At 40.3% G+C, this 24,199-nt stretch overlaps 3 protein-coding genes across 4 annotated transcripts; 1 reads left to right on the top strand and 2 right to left on the bottom strand.

Moving 5' to 3' along the window:
- Nucleotides 1–356: 356 nt before the first annotated feature.
- Nucleotides 357–8,193, bottom strand: fem1c (fem-1 homolog c). The gene is made up of 6 exons (XM_030143167.1): nt 6,836–8,193; nt 4,978–5,147; nt 4,659–4,847; nt 3,925–4,436; nt 3,176–3,352; nt 357–2,287 (listed from the first exon to the last, which is right to left on the bottom strand). Exons 1-6 carry the CDS (start codon nt 7,377–7,379, stop codon nt 2,023–2,025), a joined length of 1,857 nt encoding a protein of 618 aa, XP_029999027.1. The 5' UTR covers nt 7,380–8,193; the 3' UTR covers nt 357–2,022.
- Nucleotides 8,194–8,554: 361 nt separating this feature from the next.
- Nucleotides 8,555–13,413, bottom strand: tmed7 (transmembrane p24 trafficking protein 7). Of its 2 annotated transcripts, XM_030143462.1 has the most exons (4): nt 13,355–13,413; nt 12,843–13,048; nt 11,161–11,406; nt 8,555–10,573 (listed from the first exon to the last, which is right to left on the bottom strand). In XM_030143462.1, exons 2-4 carry the CDS (start codon nt 12,999–13,001, stop codon nt 10,337–10,339), a joined length of 642 nt encoding a protein of 213 aa, XP_029999322.1. In that variant the 5' UTR covers nt 13,002–13,048; nt 13,355–13,413; the 3' UTR covers nt 8,555–10,336. The 2 variants fall into 2 exon arrangements, with proteins under 2 accessions (XP_029999322.1, XP_029999321.1); XM_030143461.1 differs by lacking the exon at nt 13,355–13,413 and having other exon boundaries at nt 12,843–13,241.
- Nucleotides 13,414–14,799: 1,386 nt separating this feature from the next.
- Nucleotides 14,800–22,778, top strand: LOC115425428 (RNA-binding protein MEX3B-like). The gene is made up of 5 exons (XM_030143005.1): nt 14,800–15,597; nt 16,723–16,961; nt 17,056–17,101; nt 17,674–18,410; nt 19,118–22,778. The coding sequence occupies exons 1-5, from the start codon at nt 14,958–14,960 to the stop codon at nt 19,526–19,528; spliced, it is 2,073 nt and encodes a 690-aa protein (XP_029998865.1). The 5' UTR covers nt 14,800–14,957; the 3' UTR covers nt 19,529–22,778.
- The last annotated feature ends 1,421 nt before the right edge of the window (nt 22,779–24,199 follow it).

Consider the following 24,199-nt stretch of genomic DNA (forward strand, 5'->3'; position numbering starts at 1 on the left):
TTAGTCATAGTGAGATAAGATTTGCCTTAAGTGCCTTTTTTTGATGTAACTTTATCATTCTGATCATTATCACTCACTACATGATGATGGCACAGGCATATGTATTCTCATGCATCAGCCTCTGAAATCCACACTTCATAGTTTATCATATGGTGTCATTGTCTTGAGTGGAAGACTGTACAGGATCTAGTCTGACTACATATTATCTAATCAGCTCCTAGACAAGAAAAGTACCAAACAGAAGTGAAACAGATGTGTACGTCCATTACATCACCACCAGCTTAGGAACATCAGTTACGCTAAGAATTCATATGATCAGACCAGACAACGTACGAAAATGACATTCGGACAAGATGACAAGTGCAACATGGGTTTATTGTCAAACTGGTTATTAAGACATGAACTTGATTAATGCCATATCAAATCTTAAACTCCGCTGTAGTAAAGTGCAGATTCAAATCAAGTTGCCCTGGGAGTTGTCATACATTTTCTATGTCTGGTTTTCAACTGTCAGGTTAAATAGACTGCAACATGAAATCCTACCAATGATGAAAAGCCCTTTTTTCCAACCCACACATCTAAAGCTAATGTGCAAATAAGAGTTCACAAAGCCTTATTTTACTCTGTATAGTGAGGCATCCTCCCTCTGGGTTGTCATACAACTGGATGACACTTGTACAAAATAAGCAGAACTGTCATAGCCGTAGTCTAGTTTGGAGTGTAGGAGTTCTTATGAAAGGTTTTCTGCAGTGATTGGTTGGTTTATATGTGGCTGAACATGCACAGTGGCCCGATGCTGTAACCTTCCCAGGCTTATATTTTGATCGAAATCATTAAAGAACAAAATGGCATTTAAAAGTCGACCATGTATGAACTGTAAGAGGTCACTTCTGTGTACAAGCCTGCACACTCCAGCGGTTGAAGACAGTTTGGCCGCTGTGGGTTTTTAGTGGCAGTCATGTGCATTATGGAATCTCCATGAGTGCCACTTCACCCAACTCTTGTCCGCAGTTATCGAAAGCTCAAAACATTTGCATACAAGAAACACACCCTGTGGCACTTACACTCACTCTCACTCACGCAAAAATCACTCAGTTTCATTCACCTTTCAAACAACAATCAGTACAATGGTTTTGAATCCACTCCTTGAGTGAACAAGGGGGATACTGAAGGAAACGGCAGCAATGAGGTAAACACAAAAACTCATGAGAGATATATTGCACAGACAAGTGCCGGCACAGAATACAACAGTCTCTCTTTCCAACAGCCTAGCCTGTGCATAGGAAGAATAAAGCACTTATGGTGTTTGCAGACATTAAACCCTTCTCATAAAGCTCTGTTAAACACTAAATTGGAACCAAAAATGAGTTTATGTGCTAGAATCCACACCACTTGGCAGATATCCAGATTTGCATGACAATAATGTAACTAAATAATTTGAAAAATACAAAAAACAGATGACTGAGAAAGGGTCCATGACTGTTGGCAACAGTGATGGGACAAATGACCTGAAGTCCCAGCATTTGTATAAAGCCTCAATCTTTGCTTTGAGAAGAGAGAAGCAGGCAAAGTTGAGGCCAGCATGGAGAAAAATCTCTCAAGTTTCATTCAATAAATAGCATTGAGGAATACGCAAAAAAATCTAATTTTCTAAAGCAAAAATACATAAACCCATTGCTCAGTTCATCACATCTGATAGTCCATGTTGCTGTCCAATCCTAATACATTCCCACAGACAGGTCTGTGAGCAGTTTGAAGTGTGGCTCTGTTAGATTGAAAGAAAAGGGTCACTGGTTCCTCCATTTATTCCAAGTATTTTTTAATCCATACTGTTTGAATGAGGGCTTTTTGTGCACAGAAATCTTCAAGTCCACACTCTCCAAACGGTTTCAATTTGCTGTCCTTTTCAGCCTCCAACACACCTTACAGGTCAGGCATTACACTCCTCAGCCCACTCTAGTGCCATCACACCCATCCCCCTTCTCGTCTTTATGTTCCTCCTGCTCTCAAATTTTCAAATTATTATCTGTGGAGCAGGACGAAGGCCTCGAGTTTTTCGGGGATGTTTCCCCGATAGTCAAGGCTGTGTTTGACGATGGCCCTGGCGGCTAGGCACTGCAGCGTAGTGTGGTTTATGGGCTGAATGACATTCCTGGCCAGCTCCTTCTCATCCAGGAGGTCGCAGGCTGTCTGCTGGAAGGCATTGGTGCTATCAAAGTGAGTCCCACAGGATATGAGCAGGTTCATGATGTCAGGATGGCCATTGGATGCTGCAATGTGAAGCGGGCTGGAAGGATGGAATGAACACAAGATCAGTTATACAGCACAGGAAAATACATCAAAGACCAATATGATAATGTTAATACTTTAAAGTGTACCTGTACTGGTCATGCTTACGACATATATACTTTGTGTATTGCGTATAAGCAAGAGGAGGACAAAATTATTATTAAAAAAAAAAAAAAAAAAAAAAACGCCATAAATGCACCACACTGGACATTTTTATTTCACGAATTAAGGGCAGGGGCAGAACCTATGGGAAGCAGCCACCACCTGCCAGAAGTGATGTACCCACATTGTTTCCGGATGATCAAGTGAGCAGTCAGTGAGCACGACTGAGTGGAAACCACATGTTTGTGCTTGTTATTGGTGCAGCTGTAAACTTTGCACTCCGCCATTGTCCTAGAGACATGACCCAGAACTCACCAATAATGTGTCATCTTAGACTGGTGTCTGCTGCATGGGGTCTGTGACCAGTCCATCGCAGCCCAAGTAATCAGACAACACAACATTACTGCATCATCACTGGTGCTGGAACAGCTCGTGAAAGAGGCAACATGTCACCGGCCATGCCTGACTGACGGAGCAGCGATTTAGTACTCACGCGTACTTGACAACAGGCTATGTAACGCACGTTACCTGATGGAATCACTAGTATTATAGGTGATCTTTTGAAATAGCTTGCAAAGAAAATTCACAACAGGTACCCTTTAATATCTGGTAGCTTTCAGGATGGCACAACTGGAGCTTATTTGACAGGAAAAATAAAAATTCTAATGGAACAGAGTACAACTTTCTGCTATACCGTCTCTAATAAGTTTGCATAAACATAAAAATAACAAACTGAGGTAGTAAATTAAAGAATTGAAACCTGAGTAGAAATCGCATAACAAACCTGTTGTCATCTTCGTCTCTGCTGTTAACATCAGCCCCACACTCCAGAAGAATGGAAGCAACTGTAAGGGAGGGGAACTTGCAGACAGGGTAGCGGCCTACACAGGTAGTGTTGCGGTCGACTGCCAGGTGTAGTGGACTGTAGCCATTTTTACCGCATGGCTGAAGCTTTAGGAATCTGTAAAAGTGATGGAGGGGAAAAAAAAAGGAGGTCAAAAACTGACATCAGGGTACCAACACAGGGAAAAAAAGGTCCATCTGACCAGACTCTGAGGACCACACATCAAAGTATTATGGTTACAGTATATGATTCACTGACAAAATTCACTGGGACATGTAGCAAAAGAGGAATACAACAGCAACAACCACTTCTGAAGGTGGCTTAAAGTATGACGTCACTGGCTAGACGTTCCAACAGTAAATTATTGCTTCTTCCAAGGTAACGGGGGTCAAGGACACAACTGTGGATTTCAAGCCAAGTGTTGACATCAAACCTCACTACAGAGGTTTTACAGTAGATACCATCCAAGGCAGAAAGGCTTAGTTCAGGTCTGCAAATCTCACTTATGTGCATGGTCTTCCTCATTTGTGCCATTTCTTCGTACCAAAATAAGTTGAAGGCATGACTATTTTGAAAAATAGGTCAGAATAATCCCTCAAACTGCCATAATATGAGTTACAAAACATTACAAGGGCCATTTCAGAGGGATTTTTTCCTCTGTACAGATATTGACTTGAAAATTAATTTACCTATATATTGTTTCCTTCTTGAAATGGTCCTGCTCTGCAGTACATGGCACCTTCTCCAACAGACAAATGAGGTGCAGGATGATTGACAAAGCTTTGCTGAGCTGGGCAGGATCCGGCGGCATCGGCCCACTTTGTTTCACCGCTCGCTCGATCTCCAACACGCTCTTGGACAGGATCCCCATCAAGTCCTCAAATGACACAGACGTCCCCAGCAGCCCTTTAGCCCTGTCCTGGAGCATGAAGGAGAACAGCTCTGCGAATGACAGCAGACTGGAGGCCGTCATGGGGCTCAGAGGGTCCAAGTTGCTCTGCTGCATGTCCAAAGCGTACTTCCATAGATTGATGCAGCGCTCAAAGTTCCCAGAGTCTGCGTAAACTGCCCCTCTGTAACGTATGTAGTACGATGTGTCTGGATGCTGCGGGCCGAGAATTCTCTCGCGGATTAGCAGGGCTTGCATGCGCATCTCATCTGGGTCAGATATCAGCCCGTCAAGCTCTTCTCCATTTGTTACCTAGGAAGAAGTTTACCAAATTAAGTCCATGCAGTTTATAGAAAGATCAGCTTTTCAGAGGCAACCAGCATGAAGGCCTGCCTTACATGAGACATGCACATCTAAACAAATGAGTATTTTATAAAGTACATGATCAATTTATCAAAGTCTGGCCATAGCAAATCACATTTCGCACTTAAATACACACTATTTTACAAAGTCTTGAGTCTATTTATTACTCACCTCCCTTGCGTAGTCGTATGCCATGATCAGCTGCTTAGGTTCTGGTTTATGGACAATGTTGTTACTGTCCATGTACCTGAGATCCATGGCTCTCTTCCAGTATTTTAAAGCCCCGAGCAAATCTCTTTTCTTATCCACAAATGTGGCTCCGAGGAGTTCTAGAGCATCAATTCGTTCCTTGTGGCTTGTCTGCAGAAGAAAACAAACAGTTTTGGCCTCAAGAACTGAGCTGATTCTAAAATTTATTCACTGTGTTGACAAAATGAAGCACTTAAACAGCATGGGATTTGTATTCGCTGTGGGAGATGGAAACCCTAACCTGCTGGTGCGTCGTCAGGTAGTCTACAATGTTTGTGTGTCCCGTTACACTGGCAGAAAGCAGCGGTGTCATGCCATAGCCGTCCTGCTCCATGGATGCTCCATACATCAACAACATCCGCATAATCTCCAGACTGCCCGACTCTGCACAGTCATGGAGCGCCGTGTTGCCTACAGACAGAGGGGATGTGCATTTTACTATAATCTGCAGATTATGGTATTTACACACAATGAAAACCAAGTGTTACCCCAAAGAAGGTTAGCTGTTTTTTTTTTTTTTTTTTTTTTTTTTTAAATTGGAGTACAAGCTTAATGTATGTGTAAAGTAAAACAAAGTCAGTGATTTGTCCATTTATTTTGCAGTGTTTTCAAACTCTTTCTTTTGCTTTCACTTAGTAGGTGTGGCACATTATAGGTGTAATATGGTTAGGTAGTGATTTAAGACACTATGGTATTCCAAAGAGCCATATATGGAAACACATGTATGTTTATACAGAATGGAGGTTCATTAAACTGAACATAACAATCCCTGCCTACATATCAGTGTTTCTGAAGGTGGATACAAACCTGATCTGTGTGGATAGATAGAATGTTTGGAGACAGAATCATATCATGTAAGGCTTTAACCCTACTGCAAAATATAATCCTAGCATCTATTTAACTGTTCGATTAATTTCAACAACAATGAATTCAATCAATGGGAAGTACCACATATCTATTCTATTTGAAACTTTCCTGTGTACTGCTGCTTTGCTTTCCTTGGTTGTACTCTGTCCATTCTCAGTACACTGAGGCTAATCCATATTCAAGCAGACAAGACCAAACAGGGTTAGTCTGGGATTAACATTTATTTATAATCTTCAGTTTCTGCCAAAATGACACTGATCGCTTTCATCCAACTCTTTAAGAAAACAGGATCAGTGATATTATAATTACCAAAATTATTTTTCTTAAACTAACATCAGCTTTTCCTCCATTTCAACACAGATGGACAAGACAAAGCAGGCTGGGTTAATCCTAAAGAAACTTTGTTCAACACTGGTGCTATGTGAGAATTGTATTGAAGTCAGTGAATTTAGTATTCAATGCCACAGAGCAGATTAGCTCAGATCAAGAATGAACTACAACAAAGAAGCGGATGTGGACAGTCCAACTGTGCAAACCTGTTCTCAAGCATAACCTAAATGCAGAGGAATTTAGACTCCTGTTGTGTATTATAATGTTGCACTTTCAGTACTTGGGTGTTACTGTTTAGAATAAACTCAGCATATTCACAAATAGACTACTGTACAGTTCAATAAGTTTCTGAAAACACTGTGGAACCATCTTTCCATGTGAAAAAGAGTTACAACTAAAATTTACTTACATTAACATTAATTTAAGGTGCCAATACAAAGCAATGGTGGATCAGAACTTCCTCCTTCCAAAGTTTCTCTCGACTCAGCAGTGTTTAAGTGCTTAATATACAACATTCCCTAGGGCACTATTTTCTTTTCTAAGGAACCAGTATATGGCATTTTAAGATGAATTTAGCCTTAAAACACCCGTTGAAGTCACTGCAACATCTTTTAAAGAACCATTAACAAAAATCAAGAAAAAACTATCCCTTTCCAGGCACACCCATACAACCCCTTCCAGCCAGTGCAGTCATCTTCATACTTTTCCTTGTGAAACCAGAAGGTCATGTTATTCTGTTGACTCACTTCAGACACAGACAGACAAATGTTTCACATATGCAACATCACTATTGTATCCTCATAGCTATGGTTTCTAAAACGTCTAGCTGTCGTTTTAATAAAATACATAATTTATCCATTCATTTATCTTACTTAAACCACTTAAATCGTGAACATACACACCTTTGACACTTTTCCTGTTGACATCTGCACCTTTCTCCAGCAGGTATTGCGCGATCTCCTTGTGCCCCTTGTAGCAGGAGATCATGAGACATGTGTGGCCGTGTCTGTTGGCCACCTCCAAGTCAGCTTTGTGCTCCACCAAGTATTTCACAATGTCCAGGTGACCGTCGAAACATGCCGCCCTCAGAGGTGTAGAGTTTGTGAGGGTCGTGCTGTTGACAGAGGCCCCGTGGCCCAGCAGGGACTGGACCACCTTCAGGTGACCGGCGGCGGACGCGGCCCACAGAGGGGGCGCTCCCTCGATTGTCTCCCCGTCAAAGTTCACTGACCCACCGATCTCCACGGGGGCACTGCAGCACTCCAGCAGGTACTCCACCAGGTCCAGATGTCCGTATCTGGCGGCCATCAGGAGCGGGGTGGCCCCGTTTGTCTTCTCGCCCATCAATTTGATCACCTCGGGTCCATCTTTGTTTTCTAATAGTTTCTGAAGCAGCCGGAGCTTTCCGTCCCTGGCTGCATTGAATACTGCCGTCTTTAAATCCATCTCCGGAAGCTCTTATCACCAATAAATAAAAAAGACAGTGGTGCCCAGGACACAGTCTGCTGGGGTTAACTAGAGGTGTAGTGCTGCTGTACCCAGGTGGAGTCTGAGACCCTTTGTTTACAACAAGCTGACTGAGTTGCTAATGGGGAACAAGCTAACCTAGTTCACCTTTTGGTTTAAAGCGCACAGCAAGTCGCGACTTTGAATATTAAGACGGAAAATTTTTGTCGTCAGCAACCTCCTATCTATATGAAAATCTTAAAACTGAATTAAAAGTCAGAGGTTTGAGGCGACCCTTTGTCCAGTAGTGCATCTGTCGCCGAGTTAGCTAGGCGGCTAGTCAACTTCCTTGATCGATTTCGCTAACCAACAAGCTCCGCGTAGCGTAACTACTTTACACCTCCTTATTGATCGGTCTAGCGATACTCATCCACTGACATGTCGTCTCCTCCAACAAGCTCTCCTCCATCAGATTTAACTCCTGCGCTTGTCATAGTTTCAAGACATCCCCCGGGACGATATTTATATTCTCTTTCCAAGGGCCGAAATACAGGAATCCACCCCCACCCGTTGGGCTGCTGCTGTTAGCTTAGCCTGGGAAAACGACGTTCCGTCTGTGGTTCAGATAAACAGGCGGCGAATATGACAAAAAACCGTGTCGTTTTTCTTTTACGTACGCGTTGAGAACCAAAGAAGAGACGCTACCCCAAGAAGGGCATGAATTTCGTCCATGTAGTAGCACAACAATAATCTCAACGAAGGGGAAGGTACCTCGGGCAGGCTGTCCACCCACGGCTCGACCGGATGATCACGACTCGGTTTCTGTCAGATCGTAAACCCGACGCAGTCTTTTTTCTCGACTACAGCCGGTGATTGACGTGTAAGCAACCAATCATAGAGCGGCAACACTCTGACGTTTCCAGTAACGCCAACAAAGAGAAATACAGTGGAAACTCCTTGCTAAATCTTTTGTCGTATTACCACCATGGAAGGAAACTTATGCGGTAAAACAAACTCTACCACATTCAGCCCGTATTTACCGTAACACAGACACATTCAACCACGCTGGATGCCATAGCCTTGATAATATCACTCCCTACAGGATAAAACAAGCATGACCAGAGGATCCCAAAACTACAGCTCTCATTGAAAATAAATGAACACATAAATACCCAGACATTTAAACACAAATTTTATTCAGCCATCCCAATAACTTAACAAGTTCCCAGAGCGCCTCAGACCTGACTGAGTGACCAAAAAACCTGACAGTGCATAAAGTAAAAGAGAAATGCCAACAATGCACAACCAATAAACATATGATGGGGAAAACATTGTACAGAAAAAAGCCCACCCAAAACAAAATATTGGAAAAAATTAACATTATTAATGTAGCTTTAAAATATTTGTAAACATCTGCCAAACTATACAGTCAATATGCATCATTTTGGTCTCTCACATCGAGTTATGGAAAGAAGCACATAAAGACAGCCACTTGAATTATTGTGTTGTGTGCTGCAGGATACCAATGTCCGTCATATTTATGATAGAGTTTGAGCAAACAAGAAAATCCATGAACACAGAGGGAACTGTGTTTTGTCTTTCCTGAATGGAGTGACATTACCCAATTTAAGTCTGACTTTATGGAGTGCTTCTTCCAGGTCCTTTGAAAAAAATTAAAGTAGTAATTTTGAAAATATTCAAGGCCATTCTGCAGAGGCTGTCAACATTTTTCTTCCTTTGTGTTTTTCTAAGGTAATGTTTCAGCTGTCTGGGAAACTTGCAATTCAAAATTACAAAACAGGTTCTCACATAGCAAAACAGCGCAGTATAAAACCAGTATGAACCAATGAAATTTCTATGGCATTAGGTAGTGAATAGCAAAGACAGATGCAATGTTGTAGGGAAGCAAATACAGATTTTTGTAACAAGCCTGTGCACTTACACAGTTGGCAAAAATGTAGATTTTTCAAACAGAACAATGTGTTTTTTTTTCCATCAGTCACATAAATGTAATAGGGGACATTTTAAAGAGATACTTGACCTACGTGTGGTCAAATAGTGACTTTAATGAGATCTGAAAACCCGCAAGACTTACACATTAAAAAATATGATACTGGATCTGGATGTTGTCCAGAGAGCCCATCTGTATTTACATGTTCAATCCTTTAAACCAAATACAAAGATTTCTACAACAGGTCTGAGCTCATACTAGATTAAAGTTTACTTTCTCTCTGCAACGCATTTTCTCTCTGACAGTTTATCGATAGCATATGAAGCTAATGATGTTTAGCCTCCCACATAATGCAGATTAGGTTTAATAAACACAACAAGAAAATATACAAGACATTTTTTTTATAACCCAATGCAACCTGTGAGGGGACATGCTTTTTGTCTTGTCAGGTTCATTTACTGATAACCAATACTAAGCTCATAAGAAAAATATATCTTTTTCTTAAAGCACCCTTAAATTCTTAGTTTCAACTCTCTCGGTTGTTTCAGTGCATTGTATGACTGTAGAACGGATAATAGATCAGTGACAGTAGGTATGAGATGACTGGGGCAGAACTGGGCAAAAAAAAGAAGAAAAAAAAAGGACATTAAGAATAAAAACACAGTAAGAGGAACCCATTTCCCTCAACGGGACAAATAAAGTATATCTGATCTGGATCTTAACAAATTATATTTTAAGTACCTGAAGTTTACTTGAACTACATGACTAGCTCCTTAAACTGCCATAAATACAAATAGTTACAAGTAACACTTCAAGCTCCTAAACTCATATGCATAAAGTTGTTAAGAACAGCCGTGCTGCATGAAGATGGCATGTCAGACTGTAAAACCTGGCAGATTGATATGATCCAAATTCAGAGCAGCACTACTATTCTAACCACCATATGCACATGAGTCCAGGTACAGATGAAGAGAGTGATGAATCAGATCCAAGGGTTTGAAGATTGTTACGATCCGACACGTGTTGTAGTTGTCTTCTTGTCAGAGAAGAAACTTCTCAGCAGGACAACCTGGCTGATGCTGACAACCAGAAGGATTATGGCCTCCCCAATGGACCAGAATGCCACACGGGTGTTGAGGTCCTCTGCCCGACTGCGACCTTGGGCCTCACGGAGGCGGAAGTGTGTCTGGTAGTCAATGACCGACTTCAGGGCCTCGTGGATGGACACACAGGCTGATTCCATCTGCAAATTGTAAACAAGAGCTGTCAGAGGATGGTATAAACCCCAGCCCCCACAAAATAGAAAAGTAGTCATAGCTTAGTTTCACTGAGTTTGCAGAATGACACCAGAGATGCACAGTACTTTACTAGAAAAATACTGAATGCTTTTGTTGTTCTGTTCTGGCAACAAAACAATGACAAAAAATGTGACAGACAACACAGGTGGATGAGAGATCAAATTGAAAAGAGGAACCAGAAAGTTAGTAAAGTGTAGCAAATATGATGCTATTGTATTTTTTTTTAAACAGAAACAAAACGATGGTATACAGACATTCTGATCACTTTACCCCCCACATTATATGTTGAGGAAAGAAAAAGAAAGAGGGAGAATTTTGTATATAATGAAAAACACCAAACCACTGAAAGATCCAAACAGTTCTAAATAAAAGATATAAGCACTGACATTGACCACAGGACCTGCAGGTACCCAACCGCAGAGGAAGTATCATAGTATATGATTGAAACACCATCCAATTGGAAATTAAACTCACCCCGCCTCATATGTAATTATACAAACACACAAGCCAACTTCCACAAAACAGAGCTTACCTGGGTGAGAGCAGTGACTCTGTTCTCGTTAGGGAAGAGTGGGGGATCATCGCCAACTTGAAAGTCAAAGTAAACTGTCTTGTGTGTGAAGGTGGAGAATTCATTGCTGAAGCAGAACTTGTAGGTGCCATTTTTGGCTGCTGTGAATGTGAAACTGTCATATTGTTTCTTCATCTCCTTGTAGAGTGTAGTGCCGTCTGGGTCTTCCAGACGACAGTCCACATCATAATGGCCACCAGTCACCACCTTCAAAAACACAAAAGACCCTCTATTCAATGACATGATGACACAAATTTTTTTAGCTATTATGCAGTGTATGGATAAAGGACTGGAGAAGGCAAACTCCTGCAATTCAACCTAGTGTTAAATTACATAATAATCTAACAATATCTGCTAATATCTCAGGCCATTTTAGGTGTTAGCCACAATTATACATAGAAACATATGCAAGAACAAACTAAAGAGCTGACAGAAAAAAAAAAAAATCTGAGATGAATCATTTCCGTATTCTTTTCTGCAAAAACATTTTTTTTTACTGCCCAGTTTTTGTGCTCCTCTTGTCTCACACAAAACCAGAAAGATGAATGATTCATTGACTCGATAAATCATCTTCAGGTTTGGGAATGTTGGTTGAATAAAAAGCTCTTCTAAGAGCTGTTCAAACCAATCCATACTCCACTGCACATTAGAATACAATTCTGCTTGTGCAGAGGACAGGAAATTTAATGGTGTAGTTGCATATTTGTCTTTGCTATGAATTAATTAAACTACTTTTAATGCATAACGGAAATAATTATTACTTGCCACCCTAAATACATAATCAATATGCTTTTCTTAAACAAATCCACACAAAGGCTACATACAAGGTAGAATAATCACAAATCTAGCACAAGTCACATGTATATGCAGGTCTGATACAGTATTACTGAGCAGTTTTCTGTATCCCCAAAAGGTGATTGTCTGACATGTATGAACTATGTTTAACATTACACTGTATGACTATATATAGTGAACAAACACTTGGTTGAAGGTGTGGTCCTAAAAGTCTACCCTCTACTAACTACATAAACAATTTACAGATTCACATATATATATATATATATATATCAGCTGAGCAGCTATGGTATCAGCCAGCGCTGGCCTTAATATCATGCAGGCTATTGGCAAGGCATTATTTTATCAATAGCAGTGCTTGGTTTTTAACTGTTGAGTACATAACATCTGGTTCATAACTCTCTATGGCTGAATTTGATTTAATTCAAAAACAGTGTGGATTAAAACACCATTATATTATTGCTATTTTGTCATGATGATGATTTCAATGCTCCCTTAGCACAAATGGAGGATTAAATAACAAAAACATTTCTAACATACACAGATATATGTATACACATACATTAAAAAAATGTCAGTCTGTTGTAGAATTTTTGCTGATACAGATGTTTTGCTTGTGTTAAAGTACTGATCATCCACACCCCTATTTTAATTACATGTAAACGTACGTGTAAGTACATGTTTTCTATCAGTACCTTTAGTCATCCAAAAATGGTCACTTAAGTGGTTATTTGTCATATATAGCTGTTCCTAATCTAGATCTTGGCAAGTTCTTTGTACATTTTAGTACAAATAATAACCACTGACATTTCATCCAAAATAGCCATCATAAAAATTTGTGCACTCACCTGAAACTCCAGTGTACACTTGGTACCAATAATGATGTCCTCGTAGAAACACTGCTTAGCATTGTCGGGTAGCTCAAAAGTTAGCTCAGAGCCCAACACCCATCCACAGAGCAGCTGGGCCCACAGCACCTGCAACAGCACCCGAGGAGATCCGTACATCCTGAAGACCGAGAGCCAACAGCTTCAAAGTAAAAACCCCCGCGGATCTGCCAAAATAAACATGAGCAGACATCAAGCAAAAATCAATACAGACTGTGACAAGAGGAAAAAAACGGTGACAAAGCAAACCCGGACATTGATATTAGCGACAAGGTGTTAGCTTAAAGCTAACTAGCCGGACGAATGGCCTCTATGTTTGAAAAAACAAAAAACACTCAGGCGTCGTACAATTTTTTTCTAGCTAGTGTTTTCTTGTATCGTATGCATATTCGTAGTTATTAATGTAAAGTCAAATTCATTCAGAAACGTTTCGTAAATATTATTATTTTTCTCAGTCAGCAATAGCTACTCACCTCCAACTGCTCACCCGGATGCGACTAATGCAAGGTAACGTAGAACAAACGTGGCATCGCATTGGCTGCCAGCAGTAAACTCCCGCCTCTATCTCGTTCCCATTGGTAATAACGGAGAAGGCGGAGCAAAATTAGATCACGTGGCCAACGTCTACGTTCTTATAAATGGTACCGTCCCCCCGGTACTTCAGTATACTCCAACGTGGCTGCTACTGTCTTAAAAACACACTACACATATATATTATATGTAGTAATTAACTGAACTGCTCAATTTTTTTAGGTCTCTGTTTCATTCGCGTGTCAATCTTTTAGTGATATGATTATAAACCCCACTAAGCTCAACAGCTAATTGTTTTTTTTCTAAATGGTCTGAGGCATGTCTTATTGGTAGATTTAAATTAAATTGTGCTTAACTTAATGCAACTCAAACTCAAAACACTGTTAAAGTAATTAAGTAAATTCCTCTTTTACCTGTATATCAAAAGAAAACATTTTGTAAATTAATTGAAGACCAATTACATCAATGTGGGGGTGTGTAATGATATGTACTTGCAAATAGTTAGCTATGTGGTTCTTTGGTGGATAGTTTAAAGGAACCTCTCTTGGTGGTATCATATGTCGATGATACCACCAGATGTAGGTTTTCTAATGTTCTGTGTAACAGGTTCAAGTTTTCATCTGTGACAAATGTTCTCAGTTTGGATATCATAAAGAGCAATCTTCTCATTTATTGCTCAGCTAAATACTTCCTTTTATTCCTCTTGTTATTCTAGTTTTTTCATACATCACATGCACATGTTAATGTATTCTTATTCATATCTGCACTGTACACACACTTTCATTGTTTATATTGATTTAATGATCATGATGATGGTGATGATGACAATTAACATCTTGATAAAATAATAGTCAGACAGAGCTGGTTTGTATTGCCCTGTAGGAGTCAGCTGATTGAATTTTATCTTAAAAAATAAAGGAAAATAATTGAACTGACTTAATTTCTGTGAACAACATATGGAGCCTGAGGATAGCCATGACTGTAGCCAGCAGTGGGTGCTTCTGCTGATTGAGATAACATCTTTTCATTGCTATAGTTGGAACGTCAATACCATAAGGATAGACTATATGTAACATTTACACAGAGGGGGTATTTACAGTGTTTGAGATGTGGTACTAAATGAATAATAAATATAGAAAATAGGCACTATAACCAAGAGTAAGATATAAAAAAGTTATTATTTGAGTAGTGTTACACTTGGGAATTAAACTATGATACTATACAGTTTTCCATCTTTCTGAATCTATCACCATAAGTTGTATAATACTGAATTTGCCACACAACTTCTTGGTACTGCGCGGAGACTGCGTCTTTCTGACAGTTGTGAATACATGTCTGACCCCAAAACGAATTCTCGCGCGATCAAACAATACGAGATTACAGTGTTGGGAGGGCTTTATGGAGAGCTGGCGAGACAAAACAAAAGCCACACATTTCAACCATCAGGCGCTGGTCGCTTTTTTATTTTTTTGTAAACCAAGACATATTTGATTCATTATACGTACTGACTCCCGTTTATCGACGACATTACAAAAGTTTTGCACCATGCCTAGTAGTACGTCTTTGCTGGAAGCCGAGGAGGGAGAGTCCGAGGTTCCACCGCCGCTAGTGCACGCTTTCGCCGGTATGGGCCTCGAGGAGCACCACGGCACCCACAGCCAAACCCCCGAACAAGCAGACGAAAGCCTCTCTTTCCACCATCAGCTTCCTCCGGTTTCTCATTTCAGTCTTCTCGGTACGGTCCTGGACTTGAAGCCGTTGCCGCTGCATCGGCCGCCCTCTAGAGATGAGATGAACATAACGGCAGCGCCCGAGGATGAAGAGCCAGAAGTTGTTGCCGCCGCCGCCGATTCCTCTGGCTGCACCGGCGGCTCGTTGCTAGCGCAGGCCCACCGCCACCAACACCTTCCATCGGGGCCGAACGGCTCCGTTATGCCGTCCGGGATGGAGCCGCCTCAGGTCGAGACGGTACTGTTGTACAACGGGGACGAGCGGGATGATCCCGGGGTCGGCGGCAGCGCCCTACCGTCGGCTAACAGTATGGCGATGCTACAGTCCGGCGTGTACGGGGAATCGAGCTACGAGGCCGAACCGTCGCTGTTGGCTCGGAGAAAGAGCGTTAACACAACCGAATGTGTGGCCGTGCCGAGCTCCGAGCATGTCGCAGAGATCGTAGGCAGGCAGGGTGAGTTGTTTTTGGTTTTGGTCTGACTTTGTTTATATTGATAAGCTAACAATCAAAGAGGCTGTTAGAAGTGTTGACGAAACTTTCAAAGCCGTAGCAGCATGATACGGTCTGGTTATATAAAAGCAGAAAAATAGAATTCATTTGTAATTAAGTTAACACTTCGAAGATTAAAGTTAACTATATTTTATTTCATGTATTTCCATCTTTAACCCAAATAACTCTTGATCAACTTGATTTTCTTTGTTACTCGGTGTGAGATTAGTGTAAAAAATTATATTGTGTATTTTAAAACCCGCCATTTTAAATACAAATTTATATATAAATTACATTATAGACATCATTTCTAAAAGTCCAACCAGCAGTCCATTATTATCCCCTTCTCTTAGCCACAACAGTTATTGTTAGCTTGAAGCCAGTTAGCTTAGCATCAAACTGGGTCAAAGCTGCCCCAGCCCAACACCCGTAACAAAAGTTAACACCACAAGTTTGTCACCCAGCAGCCCCTTCTTTGTTTCCCATCTCCGATAGTAGTTCTTTATGGTCAGTATTTTGTCGGTGCTTTGCTGACAGAGACATAACCCTCAGCTGTGTCTCCCGGTGCTCTATACCTGCTTTGGCTTTGTCTCGGTGGAGGACATGAATAACAGTGTGCTGCTGGTCACCACTGCTTTGCCACATCAGCTGTAGGTTATAGTTAGCTCCGTGACAAATCCACAGACTTCTGAGTTTAACTAAACACGTCTTGCTTTTCTTAGATATCCAAAGCCTTGATCTGGCCTTTTTATATAAACTTCACATAGCTTAAGTGGTAGGGTTTGGAAAAGTGTTGTGTCGTGTGCTAAACCAGTTGGGGGAGGGTGCAAAGACTGCAGTGTTGACAACAACAGGAAATGGCTCTGCTGGTAATGATGCTGGACTCTCAACCACAGCTGAAAGCAATATTTAATTTATAAGCCATGCAACTTTTACATTGCATTAGTGACTGGAAACTTTAATTGGGTATGACATGATGTTTAAGTTGTTTCAGTGGGAGGTGTAGCATTAAAGTTAATCCGTGCTCATTTAATGTAACATTGTCAGATTTAGAAGTCAGTTAAAAAATAATCTAACTTTTTTCTGCAGGTTGTAAGATTAAAGCACTCCGAGCCAAGACCAACACCTACATTAAGACACCAGTGAGGGGTGAGCAGCCTGTCTTTGTAGTTACGGGACGAAAAGAAGATGTGGCGATGGCCAAAAGAGAGATCCTGTCAGCGGCCGAACATTTCTCCCTCATCAGAGCCTCTCGAAATAAGACTGGGCCTCTATCTGCTGTAACAGGTCCAGGGACCCCGGCTTTACCTGGACAGACCACCATTCAGGTCAATAGTCATTGTCACCTTTACTTATGTTGTTTTTAAACATGCTTAGTCTGTAAAGAGTATGTATTTACTTTGTGTCATATCTACCTCATAGGTTCGGGTGCCATATCGTGTTGTGGGGCTGGTTGTTGGTCCCAAAGGTGAGTACTTTAACGGTCTAATTTTGTCTCCTGTATATGTGAAATGCAGGAGCTGCAATGCAACTCATTGGTATCTTTTTTGCCTTTGAATATATTTTAATATTTGCAGCTTGATGAACTCCAGGGTACTTTTTGCTGTCTGAGCCTTAAACTGTTTGCCCTGTTGACATTACCACCTAAGTGTGAGTAAGCCCTGGGGTTGATTTGTAAATTGCACTCCAGCGGTTCTCAACCATGTGCCATTCAGAGTAGGGAGGGAGAGAGGGAAGAAAGCTAAAATTACAAGAAATTTGAGCCGTTTTTCCTTGTTCATTGATTGTACTTCCAACTTTTTTGTGTCGTTTGCTCAATCCATGCCTCGGATGTTGATTCCATTTTAAGAAATATTTGAAACTCAAACCCTTAGTTCAGTCACTATGGTCACATTTAATTTGGCACAAAATTATCACAGCAATGGTTCTTCTAATTAAGATATTAAGAATTTTAAAATGAGTTTAAAATCTTGCATATTGGTGTTTTGTTAATTAACTGACATTGGTTTTGTAAGTAAACATGATTGTGATCTCTTTCAGGGGCAACCATCAAACGCATTCAGCAACAAACCCACACCTACATTGTGACGCCAAGTCGTGACAAAGAGCCCGTGTTTGAGGTTACTGGGATGCCAGAGAACGTGGACCGGGCGAGGGAGGAGATAGAGGCACACATCGCCCTCCGCACTGGAACCTGCGGCAATATTGAAGCTCCCGGTGTAGACAACAATGACTTTCAGTATAATGGGACCGACGTTAGCTTTGAGGGTGCTTTAACACCAGTGGGCCTGGGGGAGGGTGGGTGGATTCAGGCAGGTACATCTTCACCAGGTGGTGGTAGCCTGCTGCCGATGAGCATCAGCGGTACTCAGCGAATGAATAGCAATATTAACAGTGGCGTCCGGCTGTCTTCCACCTACCGCAACGATAGTTCCAGCTCCCTGGGCAGCGGTTCCAGCTCGGCTGATTCGTTCTACGGTGGCGGGAACGGTAACCGGATGGCAGACTTCAGTCCAACCTGTCTGTTCAATGCCAATGCTAACAACAACAACAACAACACCAGCAATGGTGGCGGTACAAGTTTCTGGTTCGGAGACAGCCTTCTTCCTGTGGGGTCTGAGGAGATGGTCAGCCTTGGAGGTGGAGGTTCCTCCTCAGGATTCGACCCCTTAACCATCTCCACTGCCCAAGCCACATACCCGGCTGCACAACCCCAAATCTGGAGCCCGTTTGTGGACCATCAATCCCTCCAGGCTTTTGATGCTCGGCAAACTCAGGTACGTGAAATGTATGAGAATACAGGTAGTGGTTTGTGGTGTATGATTGAATGAACAAACCAGTAGTTTAAACTTGGTTAGCCCAACCTTAAATGATATGATGACAACAGTATTCATTTTATTGTTATTAAAAAGGATGTTAATAGTTGGGATGCAGTAGTATTTGATATTTATTTAGTAATGTTAGACATTTTCTATTTATGATTTTCCATTACTGTTTCATTATGCTCTGTTATTTGTAGTATGTCTCCTTTGCACAAATGACACTTTTCAGAATTTCTTTTTTCATTTGGACAACATACAGAGGCAAGAAATTGTCACATGAACGAGAGTGAATGTGACTCTGAACAGTGTAAAGTGGAACTCAGAAATAAAACAAGTAAATGGTTCAATTAGAACTGTTTAAAATAGTTAAAGTTTTGTTTTTCTTTGGTTCCCTGACTCAGATCTTCACAACTGGTGCATTTCCAGTTTGCATTTTTTGTAGTGTTTTGACAGGTTAGAAAATGGTTAACACCGTTGCTAATTCTTTGGCTAATCTCCAACCCTGTAAAGAATGTGATGTAGTGACAGTTTGGTTAGCCGAATGCCAAAATTGGTGCTGACATATCATTTTTAACAGTGTCAGTGTATAGAAGTTGAAATCAGACAATTGTCTCTCAAATGTCAGATGGAGTAATCTCATCTCTGCTGTCACCTGTGCACAGACCAGTCAACCTGGGACACCCCGGCTCTCTCCAACATTCTCTGGGACCGAGGCCTTAGAGCACCCTCAGGCCCAGCGCGTTCACCGGGGGCCTTTTCCTTCATCCGGGACCCTCGACGGCCAAAGGTTCCCCTCCTACTGCTCGGCCTTCTCCTCTTCAAGCGAAAGCACGGCCTCCTCTTCCTCCCCTCCTGAGTCGTCCCTCTCCTATCGTACTGGGCTGGGGTCGGCCGGGAGGGGGCAGGAGATCTGTATCCACTGTATGGATAGCCAGGTCATCGCTGCCTTGGTTCCCTGTGGCCATAACCTCTTCTGTCTAGATTGTGCCACCCAGATATGCCAGGGTCCAGATGCCGTGTGCCCTGTGTGTTTGTCCCCAGCCACACAGGCCATTCAGCTCCGCAACATGTGAGGGTTTTTTTTGTTTAGTTTTGTTTTTTTTCTTTAATTTTATTTTTGTTCAAAGTACAGCTTGTTGGCTGTTTAGGCGTCAGCTTTCCCAACACATGAAATTCATAATGTGGAAAATTACAAAAAACTAAACCAGTGTCCTCATGCTGGCTTCAGTCCAAGGTGGTGTATTATTGACAAAAGTGAGGAAGAATATGTGATTGAGGCATGATCTGTATTCTGGGCACGAGGCAGGGTGTTCAGCCCGTTTATGTGCCTGCTCTTGTGAAGTCTTCTTCCTAAATTGATTGATCAATGGGGGGGTGGGGGGTGGTAACCCTGTATGTAGCATTGGGGGAGGGGTGGGATACTTTTTTAAAACTTTATTTGCTCATGATTTACATTTTCCTCTCCTTGAAATATGTAGTTGTAACTTTTTGCCTACCTATATTTTTAAATAATTTTTTAATGATGTTGAATTCTGATTCTGGGTTATGGGTCAAAGTTTTTTCTGCATCTCACAAGTTTATCTCTTTTAATTTTGCTGCTACGGTTATTTTTATGAGCTCAAATTGTAGCCGCTGCCCTTTACCACATTTGTTGCGCTCACAGCAGGAAACAACAAGGAAAAAATTATTGAGCCTGTTTACATTTAGTGAGTAAATTAATTGTATACTCTTTGTAATACAGAAGAAAACTGGACATAATTAACACATGCTACATTATCCTGACAAATCCAAGATAACTCATGTAATTATTATCAGACCATATTCTGTTTACATCCTCTAAATGCTAAATCCGAATTGCGTTTTCCTGATACTAATATGCCTGTAAATGCACCCGCAGAGGGTTGGTCAAACTCTCTCACACTCCGGTGGAAACATCCCGTTACCTGACTCCTCCCTTTCATTATTTTAGACCAGAACCAACAAGTGGGTGACTTTCTTTAAAAAAAAAAAAAAATTGCACCGTAATGTTACACCACTTGAGTATCACAACGTTATTTTTCATCTTTACTTAAGGAATCTGTTTACGGTAAACTTGTGCCTAATTCCGTTCTGGGTAAACAAAAAGAAAACGACTGGTTCAGTGGAAACAGTGTTGCTCTGTCTTAAAAACAAACTTGTGGCCTTTTCAGAAAGCCTGTAATTAACTGACAACACTATCTTACAAATCCAGATTTTGGTTCAAAGAACACAAGCTGACAGAATGAAGTCTTAATGTATTTGCTGAAGTTCAATCTCTTAAATGCATCTCGGTGGAACAAAGCTTTTATCACAGGGATGCTTTGTTTTTGCCTCCTTTAAAGCCTTTTTTCCCCAAGTATTTACCGCCATTTGACTTTTTTTTTTTTTTTTTTTTTTTTTGACATTTTCTAGCTTCTTATATATTTTTAGAACCAAACACTCCCATTTTTATTTCTGTTTCATACATGTTTTTGCATTTTGAGTTGTTAACCTGGTCTTCTGGTTTTGAGCCAGACAGACAAAACAGCTGGTACTTTTGGTAGCATTCACCTTCTCAACTGGGATATTTTATGAAACTACTTAGAAATGGCCGTAGTCTGGAACAGTTCCCTGTACTTAACAGTCAGGCTGCTGATTTTTTTTTTCAGCAGTATCTCACTTTATTCAAGTCTTTTTTCTCTCTCTCTCACTCTCTTGAAGTGTTCCACCCTGTGGCCAAGTTACATGAAGCCTTTTTGCATCGCTGTTGGTTAGTGGTCCCAAAATGATTCTGTTGAGATAAAGGCCATCTGATGCTTTATTCTGTCTTTATTTAATCCCATGTCTTGTCTACTAGGCCTATGCAAAAACCATCTCAGTATGTCGACAACACGAGGACGCACTAGATAATTTTACTTCTCGGGTTTTAATTACAGAACTTGTAGACGGACGTATCGCTTCTTTTTTTTTTCTTCACTGCTCTTACGCACTGATGAAATGAGCTCCAGTTTTGATGGTACACACACTTTGCTTCCCACTTTTCCTACTAAGCACAGTCTTTTGCCATACCTCATCACACCACCGTCAACTTGGGACTTAATTTGGTTTTTCTTCCCCTTTGAATATGAAAGCCTCTCTGCCGGAAAAGGAAAGGAAAGGAAGATATACCGTTCTCCCATTTTAGCTTTAACCACCATTGTCTGTAGACTTTGTTTTACAGGATCACATGAGTAAGGGGAAGCAGCTGGAATGAGCTCATCTTGGACTGTGCAGACACTACATAAGGTCAATACTGTTGCTTTACTGTTTGGACATTGGACCACAGTCCTCGAAGCCTTCCAGCTGTAAACAGTATTTGGGAGTTATTTTACCTAGCCATGTTAAATATTATCTCTCTTATAGATGATTAGGCTTTCTTGAGGAAATTGAACCAAATGAGTCCCAAAAGTGCAAAAAAAAAACCCAAAAAAAACAACTCCTCCGCTTCTGCCCCCGTTGGGTTTTCTATCCGTCCGTTTAGTTTATTTTCACATCTCTCAGAAGGGTCGATCTTTTTTGCTCTCTTTTCTCTCTCCGAGCGAACGCAATACACTGTTGGCCCACAGTTTATTGACATTTTTGTGTATGTATTATATAATATTACTGTTAATGACTGATAAATATACAAAACTTATTTAGTTTACTTATTTTGTTACATTTCATATATATACATAAATATATCTATATTAAAATGTTTACAATAAGATTTTTAATTTTTTTTTACTTCTGAGTGATTAAGTGAATGAAGAGTTGGAAATGCAGAAATGTTGCAGGAGGGTGTCAATGCTATCTGCTTGTAGTCTAGTTCTTAGTTTACAGTATTGATGATAATAGTATTGATAGCTGCCGTTTAACCTAATGGAAAATGGAATGTGCATCACAAAGCATGTCTTTATAATGTACCGCCAATGTAAAACGTCTCACTGCAACTGTAAAAAGGCCAAGGATACAAGCTGCCTGTCATGTCTGTACGCCACCAAATTGAGAACGGTATACTGTAAAATGTATCTTAGATATCTCTATATAAATACATATATTGTTAAGCTGTACCAACAGTTCAAAGTATTTGCTAATTTTACTACATTTTGTTATGTATATGTAGGGGGAGTCTTATGGCATATAAATTCAAATTGAGTCAGGAGTTTAAAAGCAGACTATATTTTATAACGGCCTTTTAAGTTATTGCGGCCAAAGCACTGATATTATATATTTGCTGTAAAGAGAATTTAAGAGTTTTATTTTTCTGATATTAAAGTTACTTAATAAAGACGGTTTCATTTAAAGCCCTTTCAGACTAATGTGATTTCTTCCTGTAATTAACTGTTTTCTGTCTTTCTTTGTTGAATCTTTTTATATATATATATATATATATATATATATAATGCACGGCCTATTTTCATTATGTAAAACATCAACTGTGATTTACCGCTTGTAATAGATTACACTTCCTCATTTGTGCACATTGTTCTATTTAACCCTTAAAGACCTAAACAGCTACCAACAACCAAAAGCATATACAGATATAAAATATTTAATAACTTTTGATCCACTAATCCTATCAATATATGTAAATAATTCTAGTAAAATGCAGTGTTCCAGCTTTTCATGTTCTTCAGATATGACCTGTTTGGATTTTCAGAGGCTGCGCAGTGAACATGGAAACAGTCATATTCTGTAACACTGATTCACTAAAACCCATGTGGTTTGACAAATGACAGTTGAACAAGTAACTTTCTGCTTCAGTTTTCTCTTTTAATAGAATAACCTTTGACTTTGTTGATTTTCATAACCATCTACATGATCAGTAAATTAAATATAAGAAACCATCTGACATTCACTGAAAAATGCAGAGGATAAGTAATAAATAGTGATAAATCACTTGGGTACAGTTAAATGTAGGGAAAAATTCATCTGAAAGTCACTCTAAAAATAATTCTAGGTCTTTATGGGTTAAGAACTCCAAACCAATGACCCATGTGACAGTGCGTGAAGACCGAAAACTGAAAAACAAAACTGAAACTTTACCATGAGACAGCTGCCAAATAATAGGAAATAGGCACCTGGTTCTATTATAAGGTCCACAGTCATGACTTTTGTCATGAGGAAAAAGTCTCTGTGGTCAAAAGGTGCCTTTTTAACTGTCAACAAAATATTAGGTTAAAGTTTGTGGCACTGGACAATCTTGGAATAAATACGGATAATAATTCACTGCAATTTCGTTGACCATATAATGAAATCTTTAAAATTCACCGGGGCAGTTACTTAGAATGCTGCCTCTTTACCCAATTCTTTAAGACTCTGCTAAGGACACAGGGTTCCTAAGCTTAGGAAAAACCCAGAAAAGTAATGACATGAAAAAAAAAAATCCTCCATTCCAGGCCTGGAAAAGCCATTAAAATACAGGAAAACTCATAATTTGTGAAATAATCATGGATTTTAATCTTGTATGTAATGAAATTCTCAAGAGCCTGTTTGAGTATAACCTTGTTCTCATAACTGTGTTTTAACCTCATCAAATGATCTGAATTTTGCTCAAGAGGTGGAAAATGTGCGCCAAATAAAAATAATTTAGTACTTTCATCTTTGTTTCTGTAATCTTATAACAGTCAGTGGTGTGTGACTGAGCTTCACTGTGATGCTGCTGCGTTCATGTCCTACCAGTAGAATGCGGAAAATTGTAAGTTTCCATGGTAACGACTTGGTAGTGT

This window comes from Sphaeramia orbicularis, chromosome 9 (assembly GCF_902148855.1).
Source record: "Sphaeramia orbicularis chromosome 9, fSphaOr1.1, whole genome shotgun sequence".
NCBI lineage: Eukaryota > Metazoa > Chordata > Actinopteri > Kurtiformes > Apogonidae > Sphaeramia > Sphaeramia orbicularis.

What these genes read in the sequence shown, in the direction of transcription:
- tmed7 (XM_030143462.1), bottom strand. Translation starts at nt 13,001, where the DNA reads ATGTACGGATCTCCTCGGGTGCTGTTGCAGGTGCTGTGGGCCCAGCTG. An exon ending in AGTGTACACTGGAGTTTCAG is followed by an intron (nt 11,407 to 12,842) that starts GTGAGTGCACAA and finishes GTGTTTTTGAAG; the next exon opens with GTGGTGACTGGTGGCCATTA. An exon ending in GAGTCACTGCTCTCACCCAG is followed by an intron (nt 10,574 to 11,160) that starts GTAAGCTCTGTT and finishes TACAATTTGCAG; the next exon opens with ATGGAATCAGCCTGTGTGTC.
- fem1c (XM_030143167.1), bottom strand. Translation starts at nt 7,379, where the DNA reads ATGGATTTAAAGACGGCAGTATTCAATGCAGCCAGGGACGGAAAGCTC. An exon ending in CAACAGGAAAAGTGTCAAAG is followed by an intron (nt 5,148 to 6,835) that starts GTGTGTATGTTC and finishes CTCTGTCTGTAG; the next exon opens with GCAACACGGCGCTCCATGAC. An exon ending in AAGAAGGAAACAATATATAG is followed by an intron (nt 3,353 to 3,924) that starts GTAAATTAATTT and finishes TCACTTTTACAG; the next exon opens with ATTCCTAAAGCTTCAGCCAT.
- LOC115425428 (XM_030143005.1), top strand. Translation starts at nt 14,958, where the DNA reads ATGCCTAGTAGTACGTCTTTGCTGGAAGCCGAGGAGGGAGAGTCCGAG. An exon ending in AGAGATCGTAGGCAGGCAGG is followed by an intron (nt 15,598 to 16,722) that starts GTGAGTTGTTTT and finishes TTTTTTCTGCAG; the next exon opens with GTTGTAAGATTAAAGCACTC. An exon ending in CTGGACAGACCACCATTCAG is followed by an intron (nt 16,962 to 17,055) that starts GTCAATAGTCAT and finishes TCTACCTCATAG; the next exon opens with GTTCGGGTGCCATATCGTGT.